At 41.2% G+C, this 27,625-nt stretch overlaps 1 protein-coding gene across 2 annotated transcripts in view; it reads right to left on the bottom strand.

The window, feature by feature from the left end:
• SNTB1 (syntrophin beta 1) overlaps positions 1-27,625 on the bottom strand; it is a 300,877-nt gene that overhangs the window by 85,217 nt on the left and 188,035 nt on the right. For both annotated transcript variants that reach the window (XM_033202739.1, XM_033202740.1), the window contains exon 3: positions 26,998-27,205. In XM_033202739.1, the coding sequence (XP_033058630.1) occupies positions 26,998-27,205 (208 nt within the window). The remainder of the gene's footprint in view (positions 1-26,997; positions 27,206-27,625) is intronic.

The raw sequence follows: 27,625 nt of genomic DNA on the forward strand, positions 1-27,625 counted from the left end.
TGGGAGGCCGAGACGGGCGGATCACGAGGTCAGGAGATCGAGACCATCCTGGCTAACACGGTGAAACCCCGTCTCTACTAAAAATACAAAAAACTAGCCGGGCGAGGTGGTGGCGCCTGTAGTCCCAGCTACTCGGGAGGCTGAGGCAGGAGAATGGCGTGAACCCGGGAGGCGGAGCTTGCAGTGAGCTGAGATCTGGCCACTGCACTCCAGCCTGGGTGACAGAGCGAGACTCCGTCTCAAAAAAAAAAAAAAAAAAAAAAAAAAAAGAAGACCAGATTTGAGTTTCAGTAAGAAACAAACAATAGGACGTTTGTAAATAGGCAGGTATTATCACTACATTTGGTAACCAAAAGTGGATAAAACTTTTATCCGCAGGTACAATTGAAGGTCGTTATTCACTAAGGTAAAATTTTCAGTAAGTTGTCTTTAAAAGAAAATTGAGCAAGTTGGTTTTGGTCTCACAGAATCAAGTGGTGGTGAGAATTCAAACATGACCATGTGTAGAAAAGTGCTTTTAAATTCTAAAGACCTATACAAATGTCCATCACTTTAATTTGCAAGTTAGCCAATGTGAAGCTTAACAAGAAACCACAAAAAACATTATTGTTTCTGACAACACAAGAAACGTTCCTGTTTAAGTTAGGGAAAATATAGGAATACTCCTTATCCCCACAATTACATACCATTGTTAAGAAACATCAATCCAGCAAGAGAAATTAAATGGAGACATAAACAATTAGATGAGAGGGGTAAAATTATCATAATTTTGGGATGAGAAGACTGTATCTCTAGAAAAGCCAAGAGAGGCAATTGGAAAATTATCATAAATAAAGGAATCCAACAAGTAGATACAGAATTAGTATACGGAAATTATAGCCTTTACATAAACAAAAAACATTTAGTAGAAGTTAAAATAATAAAGATTCCAAGTATAATAGTCAAAGGTAAATAAAAGTGAATAAAAAATAAAATGAAGTACAAATTCACACAAGGAAAAAATTTAAAATCTAATACAGGAACACAAAGAGTATCTAAACAAATACCCAGCTCTTGAGAGGGAATATTCTCTATTATAAGGCTGTTGCTTCCACCTAATCTATAAATTTAATGCAATCCCAATGAACTTGCCATTTAACTTTTCATTCCAGCAATGAAGGACTTGCTATCTTGAAAACCCTTGTACTAAGATACCTAAAAGTGAAGGATAACATCGGACTTACATCGTTTTAAATGAGTAGCTGAAAGTCACTAATGCAAGAAAAAGAAAAAGGCAAGTGATGCAGCGTTGCTGCTATGGCCCAGCTGGGGTAGAAAGTCTTGGGGAAAATGAAGATCTCCATAATCCCAGACAGGTTTCAGAATTACTTGTGAATAGCTGAGTGCTACATAACTCCATGGGTGGTTTCTGCAAGGTGAAATGTTGTGACCGATGTCCATACTTAAGTCTGGACCCTTGAAAGAATGCACAGTTCGTGAAAGGATGAAAAGAAAAAGTTTTTTTGACATCAGCTGTGATTTGGATAGGATAAAAGGTCTCTGATCATTTACAACCACAGGCTTCTGCCTCGTGAGGGTCTGGGGTTAGCATTTATATTGCCTACATGATCTACAGAAACTGCAAGCTTGGTAATTATCAAAAACATTGAACAGAGTCGTTGAAACTGTGGCAGCACCTGGCAGGTCCTTTGGGATAAAGCTGCTCTGTAGGAACCCATCTTTGACCCAGGCACACAGAATTCCCAAATTAAACACCCAATGAAGATGAGCTCACTGTCCGAAACTTCAGATCACAAAAGATAAAAATTCTCCATGAGAACTAGTTAACGAACACATCATATAGGATTATTAGAAGAACATGAACAACAGCTATGGGCGAAATTGTCCCTCCCCACCCCAATTCATACGTAGAAGTCCTAACCCCCAGTTTCTCAGATGTGACTATATTTAGACACAGGGTCTTCAAAGAGGTAATTTAAGTAAAATAAGGCCATATGTTTGGGCCTTAATCCAATATGACTGGAGTCCTCATAAGAAGGAAAGATTAGGGCACAGACACCCACAGAGGGAAGAACACATGAAGATACAGAGAGAAGACAGCCATCTACGAGCCAGAGGGAGAGGCCTCTAAACAAACCAACCCTGCTGACACCTTGATCTTGGACTTTCAGCCTCCAGAACTGTAAGAAAATAAATTTCTGTTATTTAACCCACTCAGTCTGCAGTACTTTGTTATGGCAGACCTACCAAACTAATTCAGCTTCTATAATACAACAAAAGGATAGAGACAACACTGGAAATCTGTTTAAAATACTAGAAAAACACAGGGAAAGCATTTTGGAAGAAAGGAAAGGACTCTTGTAAAAAGAAAATTACTAAAAGGAGTACTTTATGAAGAAGGAAACTGAATTCCCAAGGAAGTCGTGGGATGTAGAAAGCAAAGGTGAGCAAAGAAACCGACGTGTGTGTGAGCCTAAGTGAGTATTAAATGGACTTTTAAAAAAGTAATTGCTACCTTAGAGAGTGTAAAATAAGATGATAAATAAGACACTGAACAAAATAACATGTTAAGATAGGAGTGCAGTAAAATCTTGCTGAGATCCTTATATTAAGGGGGAATGAGTTAGAGATATTCTGTTTAGATTTTAGGTCACATATGTATCTAAAAAAAGTAAAGGATGACAACTAAAAGAGCAGATAGAGACTGCATAGTAAGTCTTATTCGAAAATACGTAGAAAGGAAAATAAAGGAGAAGAACAAAGGAAAAGTAATAAGTCTAGTACCAGGCATGAAAAAATATTTTAAAAACTAGACAAGCCAAAGATTCTAAGGTAGAAAGAGTTCAGTATGGAATTGCCCGCTTCCCTCCTGTGTTAATGTTCTGTGTTCCTTAAACTGAAGACAACAATGAATAGACCAGGCGTAGGTCCATGCTGGAGTTTTTCTTTCATTGTCAACATATGCCAGGGATCAAATGACTACCTACCAGCAGTAATCCTGCCATCAGGCAGCAGGGGCTGGGGCAGGACACCCTGAGCCATCAGAAGAGACTGCTGCAGCTGGTGAAATGTGAAGTTCCCTCCCAACCTGCCACCCGAGGGTGTTGGAGAGCCCTGTCAATATGAGTTTATCTTTGGGGAGCGCTTCCAAGCCCTGCAGAACCACCGTTACAAACTTTGTAATCACATTGAAAAAACAAATGGAAAATAGTTTTTACAATGAGCATAGATTATTTTTAAAAGAAAATTAAACAATAAAATTAAACAAATAAAAAACAAACTGTGTCAAACCTCTCTGCCTGAGAGGGGGAGAAATGAGAGATGTCTCACTTTATTATTACATATTACATGGCGGTACACACAAGTATTCCAGCAGTGTTGGCCACTGTTCTGTCTGATGTTTTCCAGGCTTTGTAAGAGACCATGGCCCAACACTTCCTGGGAACCATAGCATAGACCTCCTGCCTCATGAAAAGGTGTGCATGCAATTCCTAAGGGTACCACAGGTGAGATTTAATACATTCATATTCTCCTCCCAAATCTTGTCCTTTGGGATCCTCCACGAGGCTAGACCAATGTTCTTAACTCTCCTGATCTCACATTTTTCGAGTTAATCACATAAAGATATAGGCAGTGGTTTAATCAACATAGGATTATTTTGCTTTGCACACACAGTTTCTTTATTATTCACTATTTGATTTTGAAACTTTTTTTTTTTTTGAGACAGAGTCTTACTCTGTTGCCCAGGCAGGAGTGCAGTGGCATGATCTCAGCTCACTGCAACCACTGCCTCCCTGGTTTAAGCGATTCTCTTGCCTCAGCCTCCCAGGTAGCTGGGATTATAGGCACATGCCACTGTGCCCAGCTAATTTTTGTATTTTTAGAAGAGACGGGGTTTCACCATGTTGGCCAGTCTGGTCTCGAACTCCTGATCTTAGATCCTCCCGTCTCAGCCTTCCAAAAATGCTGGGATTACAGGTGTGAGCCACTAGCGCCCGACCCCGATTTTGAAACTTCTTAACTGATTGTTTCCTTCATCAATCATCTTATAAACCTTGAGGATAGGGAAATGGTTTGCATTCTTAGCCCAATGAGCAGGGCTAAAGTTTTTTGTTTGTTTGTTTTCCAGAGCAGGAGTGGAAGTTTATTAAAAAGCTTTAAAACAGTAAGGAAAGGAAGAAAAGCACATTTGGAAGAGGGCCAAGTGGGCAACTTGAGAAACCAAGGGCACAGCTTTACCTCTTGACTTGGGGTTTTATACTTTGGCCTACTTCCGGGGTCTTGCATTGCTTCTCTCCACTCCTGAGATCTTACTGGGAAGCTGCTGATCAGTTTCAGGTGTTTTCTCTCTGGTAGGCGACGGCTTTGCCCTGGTGCCAGCTGTGATCAATTACTACTTTAGAGAGACAATTAACAATGGCCTAACCATCACCTGATGCTCGCCCAACACACCTGCTATGTGTGCCTGGGGAGCCCGCTCCTGCCCTGCTCGTACCTGACTACTACCTACTGTAACACATCCCCCCTCAGCATTCCAAGACCCCAAAGATTTGGGGGAAAATGGACAAAGGTTAGTCTTCTGTAATTGCTTCGTGCTGACAGAGGGGTGGTGGTGGTGGTGGTTCTGTGGGTCTTGGCCTCTTGCTGGCCAAATAAGAGCCCTGAGCCGGTCTGACCCTATAGCAAACGCCTAATCTAAATGTGCTGAATTTTCTTGATAACGCTAAACAGTGCATATGAAATCAATGCTGGTTGTTAGGTTTATCCACCATTAAGCTTTGGATTCCTTAGATCTTTGTTCAGAGTCACTTTTGGCCAACTGGTGGCCAGTTAAACCTTCCCCTAAGAGTGCAGAAGAGGGAGAAAAGGGAGAAGAAGCAAAATCAAAAGTTAGAAAATAGCAATTAGAAGCTCTGGAAAACAAACCGTTAATAAGGAAACTGGGACTGTTATTTTGAATTATTTAACACATTTGTGAAGTTATATTGTCCACATTCCCTACAGCAGTCTGTGAAGAAAATTAAGTCGGAGAAAGAATAATTACCTCTGAGACGAGAGGTGATGGAAAGTGATGCCACACAGCTATCAAGAAGGCAGTGCCAGGCTGGGTGCAGTAGCTCACGCCTGTAATCCCAGCACTTTGGGAGGCAGAGGCGGGTGGATCATGAGGTCAGGAGATCAAGACCATCCTGGTTAACACGGTGAAACCCTGTCTCTACTAAAGATAGAAAAAATTAACTGGTCATGGTGGCGGGTGCCTGTAGTCCCAGCTACTCGGGAGGCTGAGGCAGGAGAATCGCTTGAACCCGGGAGGCAGAGGTTGCAGTGAGCTGAGATTGAGCCACTGTACTCCAGCCTGGGTGACAGAGTAAGACTCTGTCTCAAAAAAAAAAAAAAAAAAGGCAGTGCCAGACATGTGGCAAATTTCCTTTGGGTTTCCTGGAAGTACTGTCAGTATTACTTATTTTTCTGTGTATTGGTGAGGTTGGTTCTTACCTGGAAGATACCTATTTCAAGATCGGCTCACATGTCTTCTCTGGTGAGCCTTTCACAAGTACCTCCAAACAGAGTGAGTCACTGAATTTCCATTTGATTTCATTCATGTCTCCCCTGTAGTGCACATCATGGTGTCTGCAATTAGCTGCTAAAATTTAACACAGGCACTGAACAGTGAGCCTTCGAGAAAGCCATCATGTTTAACGGATATTTCCACTTGGCGTAGTGGTCCTTATAATAACATTAACAGTAGCCATTACTATGAATGAGATCTTATTATAATATCAGATGTTATAACAAGCACATTGTGTATATTATATCATTTAATCTTCACAAAATCTTTGCAAAGTAGTTATTACATCCCTTTCACAGATAAGAAAACTGGAGCTTAGAAACATTAAAGTAGCTTGCCCAGGTCACAAGGCTAGTAAGTCATAGAACCAAGGGGACTAACTCCATAGCATGTGGTCTTCCACAACACAGTATACAGTGATGGTTATTAAACACTATTAGGCATCAGAATCTCCTGGGAGCTTGCTGAAAATATAGATTTCCAAGCCCTAGCCACTGGGGTGATTCTGAATCAGTAGGTTTAAGGTAGAGTCTCCAAATCTGCTTTTACTTTATTTTATTTTATTTTTTTGAGATGGAGTTTTGATCTTGTCACCCAGGCTGGAGTGCAATGGCACAATCTCAGCTCACTGCAACCTCCGCCTCTTGGGTTCAAGCAATTTCCCTGCCTCAGCCTCCCTAGTAGCTGGGATTACAGGTGCTCACCACCACGCCTGGCTAATTTTGTATTTTTAGTAGAGACAAAAGTACGCCCGGCTGTAATATTTTTGTTGATACATAATTATACATATTTGTGGCACACATGAGATTTTGATACATGCATGCAATGTGTAAAGATCAAATTAGGGTATTTAGGATAACCATCACCTCAAACATTTATCATTTCTTTGTGTTGGAAACATTCCAAATCTTCTAGCTATTTTGAAATATATAATATATTATTAACTATAGTCATTTAGATGGAACTGGAGGTCATGATATTAAGCGAAATAAGTCAGGCACAGGAAGAAAAACATTGCATTTTCTCACTCTTATGTGGGAACTAAAAAAGTTGATCTTGGCTGGGCATGGTGGCTCAGATCTATAATCCCAGCACTTTGGGAGGCTGAGGCGGGTAGATCAGCGGAGGCCAGGAGTTCAAAACCAGCCTGGCCAACATGGTGAAACCCTGTCTCTATTAAAAATACAAAAATTAGCCAGGCATGGTGGTGGGCGCCTATAATCCCAGCTACTTGGGAGGCTGAGGCAGGAGAATTGCTTGAACCCAGGAGGCAGAGGCTGCAGTGAGCCAGGACTGTGCCATTGCACTGTAGCCTGGGCAACAAGAGTGCAGCTCCATCTCAAAAAAAAAAAAAAAAAAAGACAAAACATTGATCACATGGAGGTAGAGAGTAGAATGGTAGTTACTAGAGGCTGGGAAAGGTAAGTGAGATATGAAGAGTGGTTAGTTAATGGGTAAAAAATCTGCATTTTTAATTGACACCATCCCACCATCCCCTCTCCAGGCAACACTCTGGAGATCAACATTACAATACCGCTAGTATATAGTAACATCATGTACTACAATAGTGTACCAGATGCTCAGTGACAGTGAGTGAATAAATATAAGGTTTACTGACATTTATATAGGAAAAAGTATGTGGCATTCTTTGTTTCTGTCTTTACAAGGGTAAAATGGAGAATTACCATGTATCTGGTAGTGGTTATTAATCTTTGTTGGGTATCAGAATGGTGTGGATGATTTAGGATTCATTATAGTAAACAAATTCAAATGTACTTGTTTGTATCATGACATCTGACTTTTCAGTTATTTGATTGTGGATTCTATTTTCTTTTTCTCATATATATTCCCCTTTAAACTGTAGTAACAGAGTTGGGGAAGCAGGGTCTTGGAAATAAATAAATAATAATGGCTTATCTTTACATGGGGATCTAAAGTTTATGCAGTGCTTTCATGTGCATTATTTACCATTTACGAGGCAGGATGCAGGAGTTCAGAGAGACTGTCAGTGGTTTGGCCAAGAACAAAAAAAACAGCTTGAAAGAGCAGTGAGGATGAGAATTGGTTCTTTAGGGCTGCATGCCCACTGTTTATCCACAGCATTACAGCAGGCATCCTTCTTTCTCATATAACATAAATTCTTAGGGAAATCAGTGCAATACAGTGCAAAGTTATTTGTCCTTTCTGCGTCTCGGTTTTCTCATCTGTAATATGAGGCAGCTGAAACAAATTTAAGAGAGATGCCCTGTCCAAAGTAAAACAGCTATCCTTAGTAGCCTGGTGGAGTGCATAATCCATTTTCATGACTCCTTAACTAGTTCGACCAATCTGTCTTAAACTAGTGGCCAGAAACAGTGGTAGGCTCTTCAGGTGCAGGAACAAATTAGACACAATTCCTTCTCTGGCATATTATGTCTTTCAGAGTGTGCTGGTAGAAATTCTTTACACCACTGCCTTTGAAAACTTGTTTCCAAGGCCAGAGTAGCATGCCCTTCTATGCCCTAGCTCTGGCCTGCCAGCTCTTGAAGAAAACAGATAACACAGCACTGTCTTGAAATGTCACCAATGTGCCTGTGGTCAGTGCCACATGGCCATGCCTGGAGGTCTTAAATCTACTGTTACTCAATAGCAGGGCTGGACGTCAGTTTCCGCTTGTAATAAAAGCCATTATCAAACTCTTCAAACATTTCAACTTTTCTTCCTATTTCACAGTTCGTAAAGCACCTCTCTGAGGTGGAGGATTTTTTGTTTTTTAATTTGAGAGGAGAGATAAGACAGTATGTTTTTTCCACCTCTAGACTGCATATTACTTCCCATAAGCCATGAAACAGGCATTCCACCAACACAGCTCCTCTAATTGTTCACGTCTATTAAGATGATCCCAGCTCTTTGGGAGGCCAAGGCAGGTGGATCACGAGGTCAGGATCAAGACCATCCTGGCCAACATGGTGAAATCCCATCTCTACTAAAATTCCAAAAAAACCAAACTTAGCCAGGTGTGGTGGTGCACACCTGTAGTCCCAGCTACTCAGGAGACTAAGGCAGGGGAATTGCTTGAATCCAGGAGGTAGAGGTTTCAGTGAGCCAAGATTGCGCCACTGCACTCCAGTCTGGCAACAGAGTGAGACTACGTCTCAAAAAAACACAAAACAACAAAAAAACAAAAACAAAAAGATGCTAGTGCACTGGGCATCTTGCTTCCCTTCCCACAACTCCAACTCACTGTGCATCTGGCATTAGCACCACTAGAGCTGGGGTTAATATGTACACAATGCAACTCATTAGCTGTGCATTAGTATCAGAGCCAAGAATCAACATGACGCGATCCAACAATATGTCTGAGCTTAGGTCAGACTCTCAGCTGAGGGCTCACCGAATGCAAAGGTCAGCAGCTTGGCATCAGCTCAACAGCATACACTGAGCACATCTTGCTCAAAGTAGCCATTGGGGAAGACAACGAATATGGGGCCTCATTAAAAATTGAGGGGAGGAAAAATCCCTTTGCAGAACCCACAGGGCTTCATGGTTATCAATTTGCCTTTCTGCTTACATGAAGAACTTATTGGATTTACCACCAAAATCGGAGAAAACTGAACATGCAAATGGCATCATATTTCCAGGAACCAAATACCATTCATTAGATGGCCAAGCGAGCAGCCTCAAGGTCAGGGCTGAAAGTTTTAAAGCAAGTCTCTTTAAGTGCAAACATTATTTCTGCCATCTGAATAACATAAGCCGGTTTGAATCAAATGGAGGTAAAAAGATTACAGCATGTCTTTCTCCTTCCTTATTTTTCTTCCTTTCCTTTCATTTCCTTTTCTTCCTTTCCCTTTAGGATTACCTTTTCTTCTTTCTTTCCTACCCATTTCTCTCTTAACTGGATGTAGCTCTTTAAAAGCTAACTGTTCTTCTCCCTTTATCTTTTCTTCTTTCTTTCCTACCAATTTCTTCCTTAACTGGATGTAGCTCTTTATAAGCTAACTGTTCCTGTCAGGGTGGGGCCTCCTAAGTGATCCTCTGTAATTCATCATTCAGCACCCAAATAGTGCCTACACACCTCCTATCACCTTTTCCTGGAGGACAACAAACGCTTGTAGGAGTGAAAAAATAATATTAGGAAAGGAAGCCTTCCTCACATCTCCAAGTTGGTAATGATCCAAAATAATGATTTAATAGTACATTTTTGGGTAGTACCATCAATTTTCCTTTCCTTTAAGTGTGGATCAATGAGGAAGAGATTACTAGCAGTTGGTGATTTTAGATTCGACTACTTGACTCAACACTGGTGCTTAAGATTAGCTTCATTTTTTTTTTTTTTTCTTTTTAAGACAGGGTCTCACTCTTTCACATGGCCTGGGACGCAGTGGTGTGATCATAGATCACTGTAGACTTGAGTTCCTGGGCTCAAGTGATCTTCCTGCCTCAGCCTTCCCAGTAAGCTAGAACTACAGGGGCACACCACCACACCTGGCTAATTTAAAAAAGTGTTTTGTTTTTTTTTGTTTTTGTAGAAATGGGGGGCTCTTGCTACGTTGCCCCAGGCTGGTCTCAAACTCCTGGCCTCAAGTGACTCTCTCAGCTTGGTTTCCCAAAGTGCTGGGATCTCAGGCATAAGCCACCATGCCAGGCCTACTTTGATTTTTGTAGTCCTGGTTTGAAAAAGGAAAAAAACAAATGCAATATTATGTTTAAAATTACACAGCATGCAGCCCTCCCATTTGCATAAAGTCACTTTAAAAATTAAAGGTCACACTAATCATTTCGACACCGAGGATCTGCTTTCTTGTCAGCACAATTCAAAGAGTAGTTTTTATTCTCAATGATCACATCTATTCTGGCAGAATCCCAATAAGCACTTTGCACCGTGACAACCATGAGGTGCACACAACGTTGCTGAAGATGCCTGTGTTCCTCCTGAAAGGGAACGTGGCCCCTGCAGAGTGAGGCCTGCAGCCTGGTGCACAGGCACGTGCTCACTCATCAAACCAACAGTGCTCTGGCAGATAATGGTGTGGAACAAGCTTGTCCAACCCACGGCCCGTGGGCCACATGTGGCTCAGGACAGCTTTGAATGTGGCCCAACACAAATTTGTGTTGAAAACATTATGAGATTTTTTGGCAATTTTTTAAAGCTCATTAGCTATCGTTAGTGTTAGTGTCTTTTATGTGTGGCCCAAGACAGTTCTTCTTCTAATGTGGCCCAGGGAAGCCAAGGGAAGCCAAAAGATTGGACACCTCTGGTGTAGCATCAGTGATCTCTTAGCGTGTTAAAGGCAGTAAGGAATATAAAATCACTCTATAAAGCACCAAGCAACTATTTAATTTTGCTATTGTAACTTGTGTGGTTGTTAGAGTTGGGACACCAAGGAAGAATATTTTTGTGGAATGAGAAACTGGAGTGTTCACTTCTAAATCTACGGTGGTATCATACATAAAGCCCTAGGCTGTACTTCACAAAAGCAGTTTGCTACATCTGTCTAACTTTCTAAAAGAAAGATAATCCACAGATTTATAAATACTGGGTGAAGACTGAATTGATATGTAAAACTCACTAGAACGAGTGCTAAGGTAGAATAGAACTCCTACCTGACCCAGTGGTGGGGACTCAAAAAATGCTGTTGAATTATTTTCCAAAGGACTTATGGGATTGGGGTTCCTCATGCATTTTGGGTGAGGTGTTTTGTTGGTCAGCCTTGGTTGGCATAATAGCATGTCCAACATCGCTCCATGCTCAGAACTCACCTCCAGATCCCTAGCTCTGAGACCGGAGCTCTCCTTGGAATAGGTACAAGGTGATCAGTTAAGCCAATCAGGGTGAAAGTGGAAAAAGAGAGAGAAAATACATTTGGATTAAGGGGGATGCCCACATGACTGTAAAGTAGATTTTCAGATACTGTCTTTGAAGGCGATTCCAAAGAAGAATTCTAAAAATGCAATACAGTAGCAAACGAGTGAAGGTACAACTGCCTAAGGGTGTTGCTAAGAAAGGCAGTATCACCTGAATATATATATTTAGTGCTCTAGCCACCCAAGATTAATGGCTATTCTTAAATGAGGCCGTGCATTTTGCGTCTTTAAGCCTTTGCACACACTATTTCTGCAACCCGGAAAGTCCTTCTGTACCTGATTTTTAAGTTTCAGTTTAAGAGCTTTCTTAAACTCTTAGTCCAAGTGAGCTGATTTCTTCCTAAGAGCCCCCATTGATTTAATATGGAAATAAATTATGGCATGCACAGGTCACAGGTCTGTATTTGAAATTCTTTGGTTCTGGCCGGGCGCGGTGGCTCAAGCCTGTAATCCCAGCACTTTGGGAGGCCGAGACGGGCGGATCACAAGGTCAGGAGATCGAGACCATCCTGGCTAACACGGTGAAACCCCGTCTCTACTAAAAAGTACAAAAAACTAGCCGGGCGAGGTGGCGGGCGCCTGTAGTCCCAGCTACTCGGGAGGCTGAGGCAGGAGAATGGCGTGAACCTGGGAGGCGGAGCTTGCAGTGAGCTGAGATCCGGCCACTGCACTCCAGCTTGGGCGACAGAGCGAGACTCCGTCTCAAAAAAAAAAAAAAAAAAAAAAAAAAAAAAAGAAATTCTTTGGTTCCATGTTTGTCTTCCTCATTTGTTTCTGAGTTCCCTGAGATCATCTTTGTATCTCCAGCTCACTGCCTCGCCTATTATAAACAATTATCTAAAATTAATTTTCTCGTCCCTTAAATTCATATTGCCCATTCTCTTTATCAGCACTTATCACAATCTGAATTGTTTGTTTTCTTACAAATTATCTACCTCCCCCTGCTGAAAGAAGCTCCAGTGCAGCAAGGAACTTGTCTGACGTGTCACCATCATAGTCCCAGTGCTTTCACTTGCTTGACATATTGTATGTGCTCAATAGTTACTTACAGAATGAGTGAATTATGGGTGCCGAATAGTGTTTATCAAATGGATAAGCAAATGACTAATCATATATTTAAAAAAAAATCACTTGATTATAAGCAAAAAGATGTTCAATCCCTAAAAGATGAGGGATAAATAAAAAGTAGATTCCTGTGATAGTTCCATTTTGGTTTCTGGCTGTTGGATGCTGGATGAAATTACCTTTCAACCCAGTTATTATTCAAGGTAAAGCCTTGAAGCTTGGCATGGAGGAAAACCCATATGTTCGAAGGGCAGAGGGTGGAAAATCTAGAGCCGGGAGAAGTTGGTTTCCCCATTTCTGAGGTCTGTTTTCTCAGGAAAATATCAAGGTCCATGGTGAAGCTTCCAGAAACCTGTCTTTTTCAAATGCACCAGAATAACTCACCATTATGTTTAAGGTTCTTGTTTGTTAAAAGTTTAAATAGAAAAATGAGAAAACAATAAAATACATATCTATGGGTTAGTTTCTACAAAAGCCATCAAGAACCCTAAAATTCCTAAAAATACTTCTTCCTTCAATTTCTGGTCTCTTGCAGTGAAAAGAAATACAGCAATTATGAATACATTATTTTATGCTTTTGTTGAAAGATCATTTTTATACTAATTTAAAAATTGCCTTTTAAAATCATTTATATAAGCTTTAGAAAGGTGTTCTTATAATTTACAGTTCTGTAAACATGGAATTACTTCTACAAGATTCATAATGGGGTATTGGTATATATGATTCATATATATATGAAATATATACATATATACATACTTTTCATATGAAAATTATGTATATATAGAGAGAGAATGTGAGAAAGAAAGAGAGAGAGAGAAAGAGAGAGAGAGATTGATTTCATTTTCAGGGAACTGGGGATTGATTTATGTAACTCTGATTTATGACCTCTTTTCCAGACATGAAGTAATATGTTCTTTATTTCAGGACCTTGTGAAATTAGGCAGCAGGTTATCTGTGATCCATTTGAAGCTTTCAAATCTTTCCCCTTTTTGAAGACTATTCAGTCTGATTTTTCCCATCAAGCTTTTCTTGGAAACCCCATTCCACACTGCGCATTCTCCCTCCCTAATTTTGTCAGCACTATTGTTAAGTATTGATTTTGATTCTTTATTAAGTTCAGTTTTTACTCTAATATTTATGGTAGATCTTTGGCCTTCATATATTTAATACAGTTTTTACTCTGTGTGACCTTGAATGCTGATGACTTTGCACTAATTTGTCATTGTGTTAAGAGCCAGCTTTGAAGTGTGGGCTGACACTCAGACCTGGAGGAGGCCCAGATAACCCCCTCTCTAGGCATGTCAGCATGGCTCTGCTGTCCTACCCTTGCATGAAGGCATGAAACACACACACATTTTTGTAAAATGGCCTAAAACCAAATGATGGTGTTGATGATGGAAGTTCTATGAAGATGATAGCTCTTTGCCAGAAAATAGAAGTTAAGGATAAATTAAAGAATAGAATATTGGATCAGTAGTTCTGAGCCATTTGGTAAGTCAGTATTTCAGTAAAAAAAGTCCAGTACAACTCATTTTTATTGCACCTAATAGAAGAAAGTGTGTGTATGTGTGTGTGTGCTTGTGCACACACACGTATAGTAGCATTCACAAATTTGGAGATTTCTAGAGGCCTCTATGCAAACTCCACTCCAAAAATACTCCAAAAGTAACTGCTACTTTTCTAACAAGACATGCAAGCTAGAGAGCTGACTGCCCTCACCTGCTGGATTAAATTTATTGGATGCTATGTGCCGGCCCTGTGCCAGCCATTATACAAAAACAATTTCAATTAAGTTGTAAAAATTATCTTTTGCAGTAGGTATTAATGTCTTTTTTTTTTTTACAGACACAAAAAGTGAGGATTAAAGATTTTTTAAAAACTTGTCAAAAGTCACTCAACCAGTAAGTAACAAACTGGGGATTAAAATCCAGGTAGGTCTCCATGCAAAGCCCCTGCTCCTTCTATAGTAGGGTATATCGCAACCTTCACTGCCCTTCCCTGCCTCCCACATATTCATTCAATAAGTTCTTATTGCACTTAGTTGACCCCAACTTTATTTCTAGGTTCTCCAAATTCACCTTAGCCAAAATGTTTGATGTTTGAATTCAACAGCTAATATATAGCCAGTTAAATTGTGCATCAGGCATGCACAACTCCCCCCACCCCCACCCCCAACAGGGATTTTTTTGTGTTTTCAGCACCAACACTATGGACTTCGGGTTATCTTATGGTGTGTTGGGAGATCCAGGCACACAAAAAGTGAATGTTTGCCTGAAACTTTGTAAAATACACAGACATGCCTACTGATGGAATCCTCTAGCACATTTTTTCCCCAATGCCTCTGATGAGAATCCAACTGGGTTAATACACATCTCCCTCCCTCCTTCCCTCCCTCCCTCCCTCCCTTCCTTTCTTCCTTCCTTTCTTCCTTTCTTCCTTCCCTCCCTCCCTTCCTCTCTTCCTCACTCCCTCTCTTCCTCACTTCCTCTCTCTTCCTCCCTTCTTTCTTTTTTCTTTTCTTCTTTTCCTTTCCTTTCCTTTCCTCTCTCTTTCTCTCTTTCTTTCTCTCTTTCCCTCTTTCTCTCTTCCTTTCCCTTCCTTTCTTTTTTCTTTCTTTCTTTCTCTCCCTCTCCCTCCCCCAGGCTGGAGTGCCATGGTGCAATCTCTGCCCACTGCAACCTCCATCTCCCGGGTTCAAATAATTCTCCTGCCCCAGCCTCCCGAGTTGCTGGGATTACAGGCTCGACACCACACCCGTCTAATTTTTGTATTTTTAGTAGAGACGAGGTTTCACAGTGTTGGCCAGGGTGGTCTCAAACTCCTGACCTCAAGTGATCCACCTTGGCTTCCCAAAATTCTGGGATTGCAGGTGTGAGCCACCATGCTCGGCCATTTTTCCCTCTTTCATGCCCACTAGTGGAGGTGCTACTGAGCAGGAAAATGACCCTATAAGTGGACAGCTAACTAGGGAAAAGAAGACACAGTCAAGTGTCTAGGAAATCTGCAACTGAAAGGATGCCAAGATTAGTTCGTGGAAGATTTAGTCTGTTTGTATGCAGAGCGGAGAATAAAAGAACAAGGAGTGAGAAATGGGAAGGTGGAGAGGTAGGGAAGGGAGGTCAGAGAGTGCAATGAACTGTACAGCCACATGTTTTGTGAGCCAAAATAAAATATTAGTTTGGTGCAAAAGTAATTGCATAATTAAAGCAATGGCAAAAACCACAACTACTTTTGCACCAACAAAATAGTTCAACAAACAAGTGTAATAATAGGCGTTATGAGTTATATTTCAGAAGCTTTTCAGAACAGAAGAAACATGTCAATTCTACTTAGGGCAAGAGAGAGCTTGGTGAATGGGTCACCGTGACCAGAAACCAACTATCATTCCATCTTCTTCCTCCTTTCATGCTCCCCAAGGTTTCACTCTTTAATTCTTTCTCATTTTTCCAGAGATCTCTTCCACTTTTTGACTCATACCAGGTGCCTGGGTTTCCCTCCCTCCTACCCCATCCCCAGCAAAGCCACTTTGAACACATAATGTGAATTGTACCTCATTCTCAGAGAAAATGTGTTGCAGTGTCTACTGGCAACAGGGAATCATTTTCTGGCTAATATCACCAGTCCACTGACTCATGCATTCGACAAACATTAAGTTGACCACTTACTACTTCCCAGACACTGTCTAGGCACTGGAGCTATAGAACTAATAAGAAGCAGCCTCTTTTCTCCGCAGGGTTACAAGCTGTAGGGCCAAAACACGTGGAGAAATATTTTAGGGCTTCTCTCTCTGAATCATTGTGATAAAGTGATTAATGTAATTCTAAGAGTCCTGCTTGGCCTCTCAAGCTCCATAAAGATCTCTGTTTTCACCTTGATGCAGCCCATATGTAGATATGTATGTTCTTAAATCAGATTCTAGATTTACAGCTTCACCTATATTTCTATCCCTAATTATAAATAAAATCAATATTTTAAAAACTTCAAATTGACTGACTTGCTAAACCAGAAAATGAATTCAACTTACAAACCTGAAAATACCAACTTGAGAGAGTTTCAGGATGAAAAATGTAATGTGTTCATTTGCATTGCATAGCATCCCAGTTCTATTAGAAGTAATAAAAAGCCCAAACCAAACGTGTAAGGATGCAAAGAAACTCTGAAAATGACGTTTGAGAATTTCAAAGCATTAAAAAAAAATTATTATTCTATGACGTGAGGGACAAGGGAGCAAGTAAATGCCAATATGAGTTATTAGAATGTGAATACAGCTGTAAATAAAAGTCAATTTCTAGGTGGTGGCTATAACCTTCAACATGTCACAGTAGTAGCCATTATATTTAAATCTGTCCCACCTAAAGGTCCCATATACCTAAGGAATCCCTGATGGAATTCCTTCCCTCATGGGAATACACCAGTGATTATAGTAGATATTGTTGGTTGCCTGCCAAAATTCCCTTTGTTAGGCCAGTGCACCCTAGCCTTACTTGATGCACATGTTGACTGGTCACAGCTTAACCTTTTGCTTCTCTACAGAATTGCCTTGGCTGATGGGAATGGTCTCTCTCTACCTCTATGGGAGCCCACAGCCAATGGCTGCCTTATATGGGTGTAGACAGTCCTGGTTCCCTTGGCTTAAAGTGGGAGAGCTCTGTCCTGCTATTCCTACTCTTGAGCTCCAGGGGGATCAGGCTGAAACCAGATTTCAGCTACATTTTTGTTTACCTTCCTCTGCAGCCTAGCCTGCTTCACTCACTTCCTTACAGGTTTCTCCTAAGAGCCTCACTCATTAATCACTCCCCAAGAATCTCCTTCTCAGACTCTGCTTCTAAAGAATTTGGAGACATTGACCAATGTAGGCCTCATGATCATTGTAAGGCTTAAAACTTCATGTGTTGTCTTGACATCTTTGAACCTCACGTGACTCCAAAAGCCTACTGGTGAGTTAACCTGGCTCCCCTGATATGCCCGCCAAACAGCTAGTTCTCGTATCAGCTGGACCAGCTACACTGCACCTAGTCCTCAACCTAGTGGGTTTTATTTCCCTAGCAGCCTGCGAAATTATTCAAAGAAACCAATCACATCCTCCCCTGGGAACCAGGGTGCACCTCATCCTCCTATTACTGCAAAATATGCTTCCCAGTGCTTCTGCTGTGTCACTCTGCTCCCTAGTGCAACCCCAATGTGGCCCTGCGTGGTGTGCAGTGTCCTCCTCCCAGGCTGTGAGTATATGTGACTAATAAACTACTGCTAATCTCATCTGTCCGGTGCTGAGTGGTGTGTGTTCAGCCATCCCATCCTGTTTCGGGTGGGAAATATCTTCCTTACCAGTGGGGCAGAGAGGAGGTGACCAGAAAACTCAAATAATAGAAATTAATAGAAAATCATTATGTTTTGACCAAAGTCAGGCAGCTCTTCTGGAACACATCTGTTTCGTAAAGAAAGGGCAATCTGTAATGCCCAATAAAAGTAGGTTCAGTAGAGTCTGCAAGGCACATGCATTAGTCTTTTATGTTGCTATAACAAGAGTACTGTAGACTGGGTAATTTTTTGTTTGTTTCTTTGCTTGCCTTTTTTTTTTTTTTTTTTTTTTGAGACAGAGTCTTGCTCTGTCACCCAGGCTGGAGTGCAGTGGCACAATCTTGGCTCACTGCAACCTCCACCTTTCAGGTTCAAGTGATTCTCCTGCCTCAGCCTCTTGAGTAGCTGGGACTACAGGCGTGCACCACCGCACCCGGCTACTTTTTGTATTTTTTGTAGAGATGGGGTTCACCATGTTAGCCAGGCTGGTCTCAAACTCCTGTCCTCCAGTGATCCACCCACCTCGGCCTCCCACAATGTTGGGATTATAGGCGTGAGCCACAGCACCCGGCCAACTAGGTAATTTATAAAGGGAAGACATTTATGTCTTATAGTTCTGGAGACTGAGAAGTCCAAGGATGAGGGGCCTGCACCTGGTGAGGACCTTCTTGCTGTATCATCCCATGGCAGAAGAAGCAAGGGCAAGAGAGCGTGCACATGAGACAGACTAGAAGGGGGTCAAGCATCCTTTTTATCAGGAACCGAGTCCTGCAATAGCTAACTCATGCCCATGATAATGGCATTAGTCCATTCATAAAGACAGAACCCCAATGACCTAATCATCTCTTAAAGGTCCCATGAATGCAACTCTGTTGCATTGGGGACTAAGTTTCCAACACATGAACTTTGGGGACATATTCAAACCATAGCATTCCACACCTTCCCCCAAAAATTCATGTCCTCCTCACATGCAAAATGTATTCATTCCATCTCAGTAGCCCCAGAGTCTTAACTTGGTCCAGCACCAACTTAAAAGTCCAAAGTTCAGAGTCTCATCTACATCAGATGAGTGAGACTCAAACTACAATTCATCTGGAGGCAAATTCCCTCCAGCTGTGAGTCTGTGAAATGAAAACAAGTTATCTACTTCTGAAATACAATGATAAGACAGGCATAGGATAGACATTCCTGTTCCAAAAGGGAGAAATAGGCAAGAAGAAAGGGGTACCTGGTCCCAGTTAAGTCCAAAACACAAAAGGGAAAACAACATTAAGACTTAATGATGGAGAATGATCTCCTTTGACTCCATGTCTCAAATCCTAGGCACATTGGGACAGATGTGGGGCCTTCAGTACCTGAGGCAGCCCTGTTGTCTGCGTGTGGACTAACAGGAAATGGTCTGAAGTCATCCTTTTTCTCAGGAACCCACTCCTGAAATAACTAATCCATTCCTGTGATAATGACATTAATACATTCATGAAGACAGAGCTCTCAAGACCTCATCACCTCTTAAAGATCCCAACTCTGTTGCATTAAGGACTAAGTTTCCAACACATGAACACTGGGGGACAAGTTCAAACCATAGCACTATGTGACCAGGCACAGGGGGCTTTCTATCTCAAGTTCCATGGTTCTCTCCAAAGAGACTGAAGCAGGCCCATATGAAGTTGTATGAATCAGCCTATAAGAAATAAAATGTACACGCACCCCTGCTCTTACATGGGCAGATCTGATGTTTCCACTTTGGTGAGAATAATTCACTTTACTAAATTCCATTTACTAAATGCACATGACTGTGAAGGCATGCAGAAAAGTGGGCATATTTCATACTGCCGCTGCCACCCACTTACTCATCCGAATTTAAAATCTCTGATGTTTCATTTGAGAGAACAGATGATGGAGGCAATATGAATGAAATTCATACTGGCACATTTAGTTTAAACACTTGTAGCAAAAGACTAATGGGAAGATTCCCAAGCTGCTGCCAGATTTTTTCTTAGTCTTGCTCCATCTCAGAGGTGATTCACTCAGGAACTTGATGACTCCCTTTTAAAGCAACACAACAGGCCTATTAGCACTTAATTGCGTTAACAGACTGTGTTTTCTACCATAACCAGTAGTCTTGATTTAGGGATGATGCAAGCCAGGGTAGCCCGGGCAGTAGTTCTATTTCTATCTCTTATCAAATGGGAGTTCCCTCAGGTCAGAGACTATTTTTTCCCTGGAAGAAGCAGTGAGAAATTCTGACTTAGGTAATTTTTTTTAGGCAGATGGTGGGGCTGATATACTTAGGGGCTCCAAAAATATCACTCTGTTAATTACACTGTCAAGATCTTGATTACAGCAGCCTGTTTTCCTAGGGCCAGGGCTATTTTACATTCACACTGAGATTCTTCTAATGTAGGTGGGCAATGTAGCTAGAGAATGAAATCACTTGGTTGGTTCTAGTTACCTGGAATTGGGGGGGATGAGTAAATTACTATTGTTGGAACTGAAAATTAATGGTGATCTAACAAATTATGTAAGAATATAGACTATAGTATATACATATATATATATATATATAGAGAGAGAGAGAGAGAGATCAATATATTCACATAGATAAATAGGTAATTAGATAGGGATGAATAGATAGATACAGGGAGGTAGAGAGATTGAGAAATCGCTCAGTTCTGCCTTTGCACAGTACTGGGTAATAAAAATGATTATGAAAGCTGAAACCACACTAAGCAATCTTAATCAGTTGGAAAAATTAGGATCATTACATGACCTTTAAAATTTTTTATCAAAATGTTAAAAAGTGTCTTACTGTCAGTTATATATGCATAGGGAGATGAGAAAAAAGAGTAAATGTTTATTTAGTAATCTCTAATTTAAAACATTAGAAGGATTGAGGATTAAAGTGTAGTTTGAACAGACCTTTTGTTTTCTCATCTAACTTATAGAACAAGCCTTTTTTTTTTAATGCTTCGACAATTTGTCATCATCCTTTCTAAGTTTGGATCAGCTAGCAACATTTTATCCTTTGCACTTTCAATGATGTCAACTATCTCTGGGAGTTCCTTTAATGTGAAGTTTTCACAAGTGTCACCTCCTCTGGGGCATCTTCATCCTTCATCACAGCTACAGTCTTCACTAACAGGTTATACTTTTACCTTCCCTAAGTTCTTCTGGCGGCTATCTGGAACAGTATCAGTGTGAACATTCCCAAGGCCAGCTATTTCTGCTATCATTCCATTTATGTTTGGTGCAAATTTCATTTCCAGCATGATCACTTTTTGTATCTTTGCTGCACTGTCATCTTTGTGGGACAACTCCCTCTTTCTAGGATCCATTCTTGTGAAGTGTCATATGGATTTGTCACTGGGAGACAGGGAGGAAAGGGAGTTATCTCCTTTGCTGTCTGTGTGTGAACTGATTAACAGAGGTGCCATGGCCAATCACCTGTAGACTTTGAAAGAAGCCATGTGATTGTTCACCAGTCAGGATGTACATCTGCTACTTACATGGTGGGATTTGTGAACTGAAGACTTAGCAATGAGGTCTGTACTTTATGAAATTACTCACAGTTAATATGCCTTGGTAGCAGAAATTTGAACCGTTTTGTTGAGAGACTGGCATGTCTAATTAAATAATGATAACTGACATTCATAGATGTGTGTGTGTGTGTATGTGTATATACAAATTGCCTTCCCCTAATCTGCCCTATGAGATATGATTTCAGTCTCTGTAGGACCTGTTCTTTGAACTTTTATAGGACAAAATTAGGAAGGAAGAGAAGGGAGGAGGATTACTATGTGGAAGATAAAAGAAGGAACCTAACCAGAGAGACTTGGTTGATTGACATAGTCAAGAATGGAAGAGAAGGACAGAAAGGAGAGAATCTCCACTCCTTGTTTTTCTTCTTTTAGAGTCATGAGAAGAACGGAAGCAGTTGAAGATATAGGATGTATATGGATAGGAGAGATGAGAAGATCTTGGTAAGTGTCGCCCGGCCTAGGTATACAAATTTCCCTTCCTTCCTTCCTTCCTTCCTTCCTTCCTTCCTCCTTCCTTCCTTCCTTCTTCCTTCCTTCCTTCCTCCTCCCCTCCTCCCCTCCTTCCTCCTCCCCTCCTTCCCTCCCTCCTTCCTCCTCCCCTCCTCCCCTCCTTCCCTCCTTCCCTCCCTCCTTCCCTCCCTCCTTCCTCCTCCCCTCCTTCCCTCCTTCCCTCCTTCCCTCCTGACTTCCTGATGAAGTCTGGCTCCACCGCTCAGACTGGAGTGCAGTGGTGCGATCTCTGCTCACTGCAAGCTTTGCCTCTCGGGTTCACGCCATTCTCCTGCCTCAGCCTCCAGAGTAGCTGGGACTACAGGCGCCTGCCACATCGCCTGGCTAATTTTTGTATTTTTAGTAGAGACGGGGTTTCACTGTGTTAGCCAGGATGGAAATTACCCTTATTTTCATAATTTTAAAGGATTTGAATTATCTTGGTATGTCTTTTAGCTCTGAAACTGTGCTTTTGATCTGTGATACTGCTCTAGATGGGATCGTTGGAGGCATTACTCATAAGGACAGATGTTTCCTGGGCCCCTTTATAAGGTCAGCTTAGTGGAAAGTGCTGGACTTTGGAGTTAGAAAGAGAAGCTCAAATTCTAAATCTACCGCATACTAGAGGAGAGATCTTAGAAAAGTTACTCAAATACTACAAGTTTACCTCATTGGATTTGGATTATTTGAAGCATATTGCCCATAATAAGTATGAATTACCAACTTCCTTTTCTCCAGTAACACCATGGAGGGGGGAACAACTATATAAACGCTCCCATTTGAAAGAATACGAAATGGAAATGAATAAAGCTGATACCTGAACTTGCATCTCAGAGCTCCCATCTGGGCTTTTGTTTTGCTGTGTTGTGTTTTTGCATATTTAATCTGACAAGAAATAGTTTGCAAACCGAGATAACAAGGGAAAGCAAAGGGAACGCCTGATGAACTGAGCACAAAATATAACTCAACAATTCTGCTGTGTCCCTGTTTATTATTGTTTTTCTAAGTAGCAAGAAAGTCAGAACTTAGCTTGTTTTTCTCTTATCTGAAATGTAATGAAACTGTAAAAAGATTAGATGAACTAAGAAACAAAGATTGGGAAAAATGTGTTTGGGGCATGACGCATTTTACAATTCACAGGAGTTGGTATTTATGGCTCATCTTGGGCCACATGGGGGCTTGCAAAGAGTTAAAAGATTTGAGGCTGGCTGGGCGCGTTGGCTCACTCCTCTAATCCCAGGACTCTGGGAAGCCGAGGTGGCCAGATCACCTGAGGTCAGGAGTTTGAGACCAGCCTGGCCAACAGAGCGAAACCCCATCTCTACTAAAACTACAAAAATTAGCTGGATGTGGTGGCATGTGCCAAATTGCAGCTACTCAGGAGGCTGAGGTAGGAGAATCGTTTGAACTCGGAGGCAGAGATTGCAGTGAGCCAACATCACGCCACTGCACTCCAGCCTGGGAGACAGAGCGAGACTCTGTCTCAAAGAAAAAACAAAAAGAAAGATTTGAGGCTAATATGGACATGGGAAGGGCTTTACACTGATGTACATGACCCATCTACAGGTGACGGTGCTCACAGGGGAAAGCAGATTTTCCATAATTGGTAGCCAGGTGCAGTGGCACACACCTGTAGTCCCAGGTACTTGGGAGGCTGAGGCAGAAGGATTGCTTGAGTCCAGGATTTCCAGCCTGGGCATCATAGTGAGACACTGACTATTAAAAAAAAAAAAATCTTCCATAATCAAGTTCTAGTCAAGGTGTCAGGTCCTCTTATCACTTTTCTCCAGGATGAACTCTCGCTTCACTTTAGATCAGTCTCTGGTCTTCCCCCCAGTCCCCCAACAAGCCGTACCAACACAGGCCTTCCTTCTTTCTCTTCTCTTGGAGTGCAGGGAAATGTCTCCATTCACTCAAATCCCTGTCATTTCTCAGAAGCCATTCTTCAAGTCTCCTGACTATCTCATGAAGAAAAATAATGTTAATACTAAATTTTCCTCCTGTATAGTGTTGAGGAGATTTTAGGATTTGCACTAAATGGAATTTTAAAAAGGAAGTTGTTTCACATTTTTTGAATTCACATAAAAACTTGAAACTAAATTAAATATAACCTGTACAACCTTGTCACAGAGTGACTGTGATAAATTTACAAAATCAAAATATAACAATATAGGAAAAGACAAAGAATGTCAATTTAAGATAAATTACAGCTAGATAGATATAGGATCACATTTTATGCCTTTACAAATACCAAGCAAATTCATGATATTTGTGATAATATAAGAAAGGCATCGTATTAAGGATTTGCCATTCATTGTAACATTTTGCTAGAAACCATTCATATATCTGCACACCAGGATTCAGTATTAAATATTTATTCAAAAAAACCAGTTTGGATTTGTTCCCTTAAACTTGATCTATGGTAATCTTCTGAGAAGCGTGAAAATGAAGGCAATAAAAGACATTCTTGCTTCTCATAATTATCCATGATCATTATTGCTCTTACGGATACTCTGCATAATACCCTTAAGGAGACCTCTGGAATGATGATCTGAAATTACATCATAAGAACAATCATATGCTAAAAACAGGAAGAGCTTTATATGCACATTTATTACTGTTCCATGAGAATGTCTAATAATATGTCTGCTAATAATTTGGGATAAGCAAAAGGCATGAGACAAATTATAGGTGAGAAAGAGTAACCTTTGGAAGATTTTTTAATTTCATGAATAATGGTAATTATTTTAAACATAACTTGTATTTAAAGAGATGAGAGAAAAGTACCTCCAAGAATTAAGACCATCACCTTGGAAGATGCAAGGTTGTATGTGTTGGCCAGCCTCCCTCTGCCCCTTCAGATCCAGTCTCTACCTTTCCCATCCTTCTCTGTACCCTGGGAGACTCACCTTAAGAGTGCATCCATGGGGCTTCTTGCTTCTGGCTTCCAGCCAGCTTCAGCCCTTGGAAGACACCAGCAGGGGGTCAGTGGGCAGGGGTTGGCAGGGGCTGCATTTCTCTTCCAAATACCACAGCTGGTAGTAGGTGGCACTTTTCTACAGCTAGAAGCCTCCCTAGTCTCAGGTAACTGCTGCTTCTCCTTGCCCTTTCTGGTCAAGGGATCGTAGTGGCCTCTTACTACTGTTGGCCCTGGAGTTCTTCTCTATCTCTTATTGGTTTCCCAAACCTTGGCTATACCTTATAAATTATTCCTGCATTAAATCCTTTCCAATTATCCCTTTCAACCTTCCCATCCATCTCCTGCCAGGATCCTGAAATATGTGCTATATCTCCAAGTCCACCCAGAACCTTAACCAAGTGAGAGCATTTTTAATCACAATCAGCTCCTTCTCTTGTTCTACAGTAAATGTTGGTTGCTTTTGCTTCCCTGGTATCCATTGATTCTTTTTCTTGCACAGCACCTGATTTTTTCCATTAGAGAACCACCCCTCCTCAACTTTACTGCAAATGACTTAAGTGAGGCTGATTTCAGCACTAAGACTGAACAAATTATCCAAGTCAACCCAATTAGACTTATAATCTTAGGACTTGTGTTGGAACAACTGGGGCAAAGAGGTCTTTCTTCACTGAGACAACCAGGAGCAAAGAAAACATAGGCCTGGAACCATCAGGCCAACTAGAGAGGAAGCCTGGTAATAAACTAATGAAAGGACAGGGAGAGAAAGAGATGGAGACTTGGACCTAATACATCATTGAAGTCCCTGGGTCCCACCATGCCTGAAGCTTATCTTTGGACATTGCAGTTATCAGAACCCTGGCATGCCCATTTTGCTCAAGCTAAATTGAGTTGAGTTTTCTGCCACTTGTAATGGAAAGATCCCTATCAGGCCCTTTCCTAATAAAAACACATGCATTTGAAGATAGTAGAAAGTGGAGAGTGATAGAGATGTGACTTTCAAAATTATATCAGCCATCCAGATTTATGGTCTTGTTTTCTTCAGGAACCCTGACACATAAGCTCATGAAAGGCTATGGGTGGTTTGTGTTTATTATGAATTTGGATGCTCCTATCACCTGCATTGTCCCTTTGGTTCTTTGAAATCTCTGAGAGATAGGACAATACCAAGTCAAACAACCCATTTGGTGTTAAATTTTTAGGCTAAGACCCATGCATGATCTGCTGCAAACAAAGCACAATGATGGAAAACAGCCAAATGGTGTGTTCAAGTATTATTCCAGGTGCCATTTGACTGGGCCTTCTCAGATGACAGAGTTCTTTGGCAGGAAAGGTGTTATTGTGACATTCACTATTCCCATTTACTGTCTATTAGAAGGTGAGTCACTGGGAGGTCAGATCATCCCCAAAGTCCAGCGTTCCTGAGCACTCAAGGTGAACTTCAAGGGACAGCAATCATGTGTAAGGACAATGGCAAAGACTCAATCCTTTGAAATAGAGAGAAAGAGTAACTCCCAAGAGATGGCCACAAAGTGAGTTTTACTATCTTTAACATATCACATAACTTGGGAAAAGAAATCAGGGACCGTGTTAATATGACCCAAAGTCTTTTCCACAGCAGCTGTCCTCTCTGAGACAGAGGCCAAGTCTTTTTATGTTTTCACTCCCTCCCCGACTCCTGCCTCGCACTGTGCCTCACAAAAGTAAGTGCTCTTTAATGATAACATTAAAGAGGGGCTGGCTTAAGAGCACAAATAAAATATAAGGTAACATAAGAAAAGAGCCAGCTTATAGTAATTGCTCAAGTAATCCTTGCTGTTACTTGTAAATGTATAATTGAATCATCTCAAAAGTGTCTGTGTTATTAACAAACAGGCTCATCAAAATCCACACAAACCCTTTTGAAGCAATAATTTGGACTTCCTTGCCTCCCAAAGCAACAGCTCTGTTCTGAGGTTGAGTTATTTTCCCTTCCCTTCATACATAGATGTTAAAATCAAACTATTCCTCAACTCACTCATTCATCCATCATCCAACAACCTGGACCCCGTGCAATCTGCCACATGTTTGACTAAATGCAGGTAATCAAAGTTGATTAAGACAAAACCCCTATATAATGTAAAGGCCTGTAGCCTGCTGGAGAGGGATAAGAAATCCACACAGACTGTGAATGAGAGAATCAGCCTATAGAATGAGATAACTTCAGTGGTTATGATAGCTGCGGGAATCTCGGGAAGGATGATTATTATAGAGGAAGGTATTTTTCTTACCTTTTCTGCAAGCCAGCCAAGATGCCTAATCTCTCGGCTCCCAGCAATGCCTGTTTTCCCCAGCTGCTCTCTGACCTCAGCAATCACTTGGGTCAGCAGGTCATTAACGTTGGAATGGATGGCACTGAACCATGCCTGGGCGGTGGCTGAGTCCTTGCTCCTTAGGATCACCGTGTGCTTAGCATCTGGAGAGTGGATTTCAAGTTGCCTAGAGGAGCACGGAGAGAAGGGTTAGAAAGTTTCCTGGCAGGTCCTGCTTCGTCAAGACCTGGGCCACAAAGGTGAATTAATTCTTTACTCCTATTTTTAGACTGTCAGTTTCTCAGGGGATGCCTTAATGGTCCCACCATCCATTCATTCATTCATTAATTCATCCACACATATTTACTGGGTGCCCAAGTACTGGTCTACATACTGGGAACACAGCTGTGCAACCACCAAATCACCTAAATTAAGGTTATCTGATTTTCTTGTTATTCAGCTGATTTGCTGATTAGTAGTATCATATCGAGACTTCCAAACTGTGAGCTGATACTAATTTGCCTTACTTCTTAATTCACAGAGGATTTTAATAATATACTCACATCCTTGCTGGTGCTGGCAGGAAATAGATTGAAATATATCTAGC

Source organism: Trachypithecus francoisi, unplaced genomic scaffold, assembly GCF_009764315.1.
Source record: "Trachypithecus francoisi isolate TF-2019V2 unplaced genomic scaffold, Tfra_2.0 Lachesis_group7, whole genome shotgun sequence".
NCBI classification, from domain to species: domain Eukaryota; kingdom Metazoa; phylum Chordata; class Mammalia; order Primates; family Cercopithecidae; genus Trachypithecus; species Trachypithecus francoisi.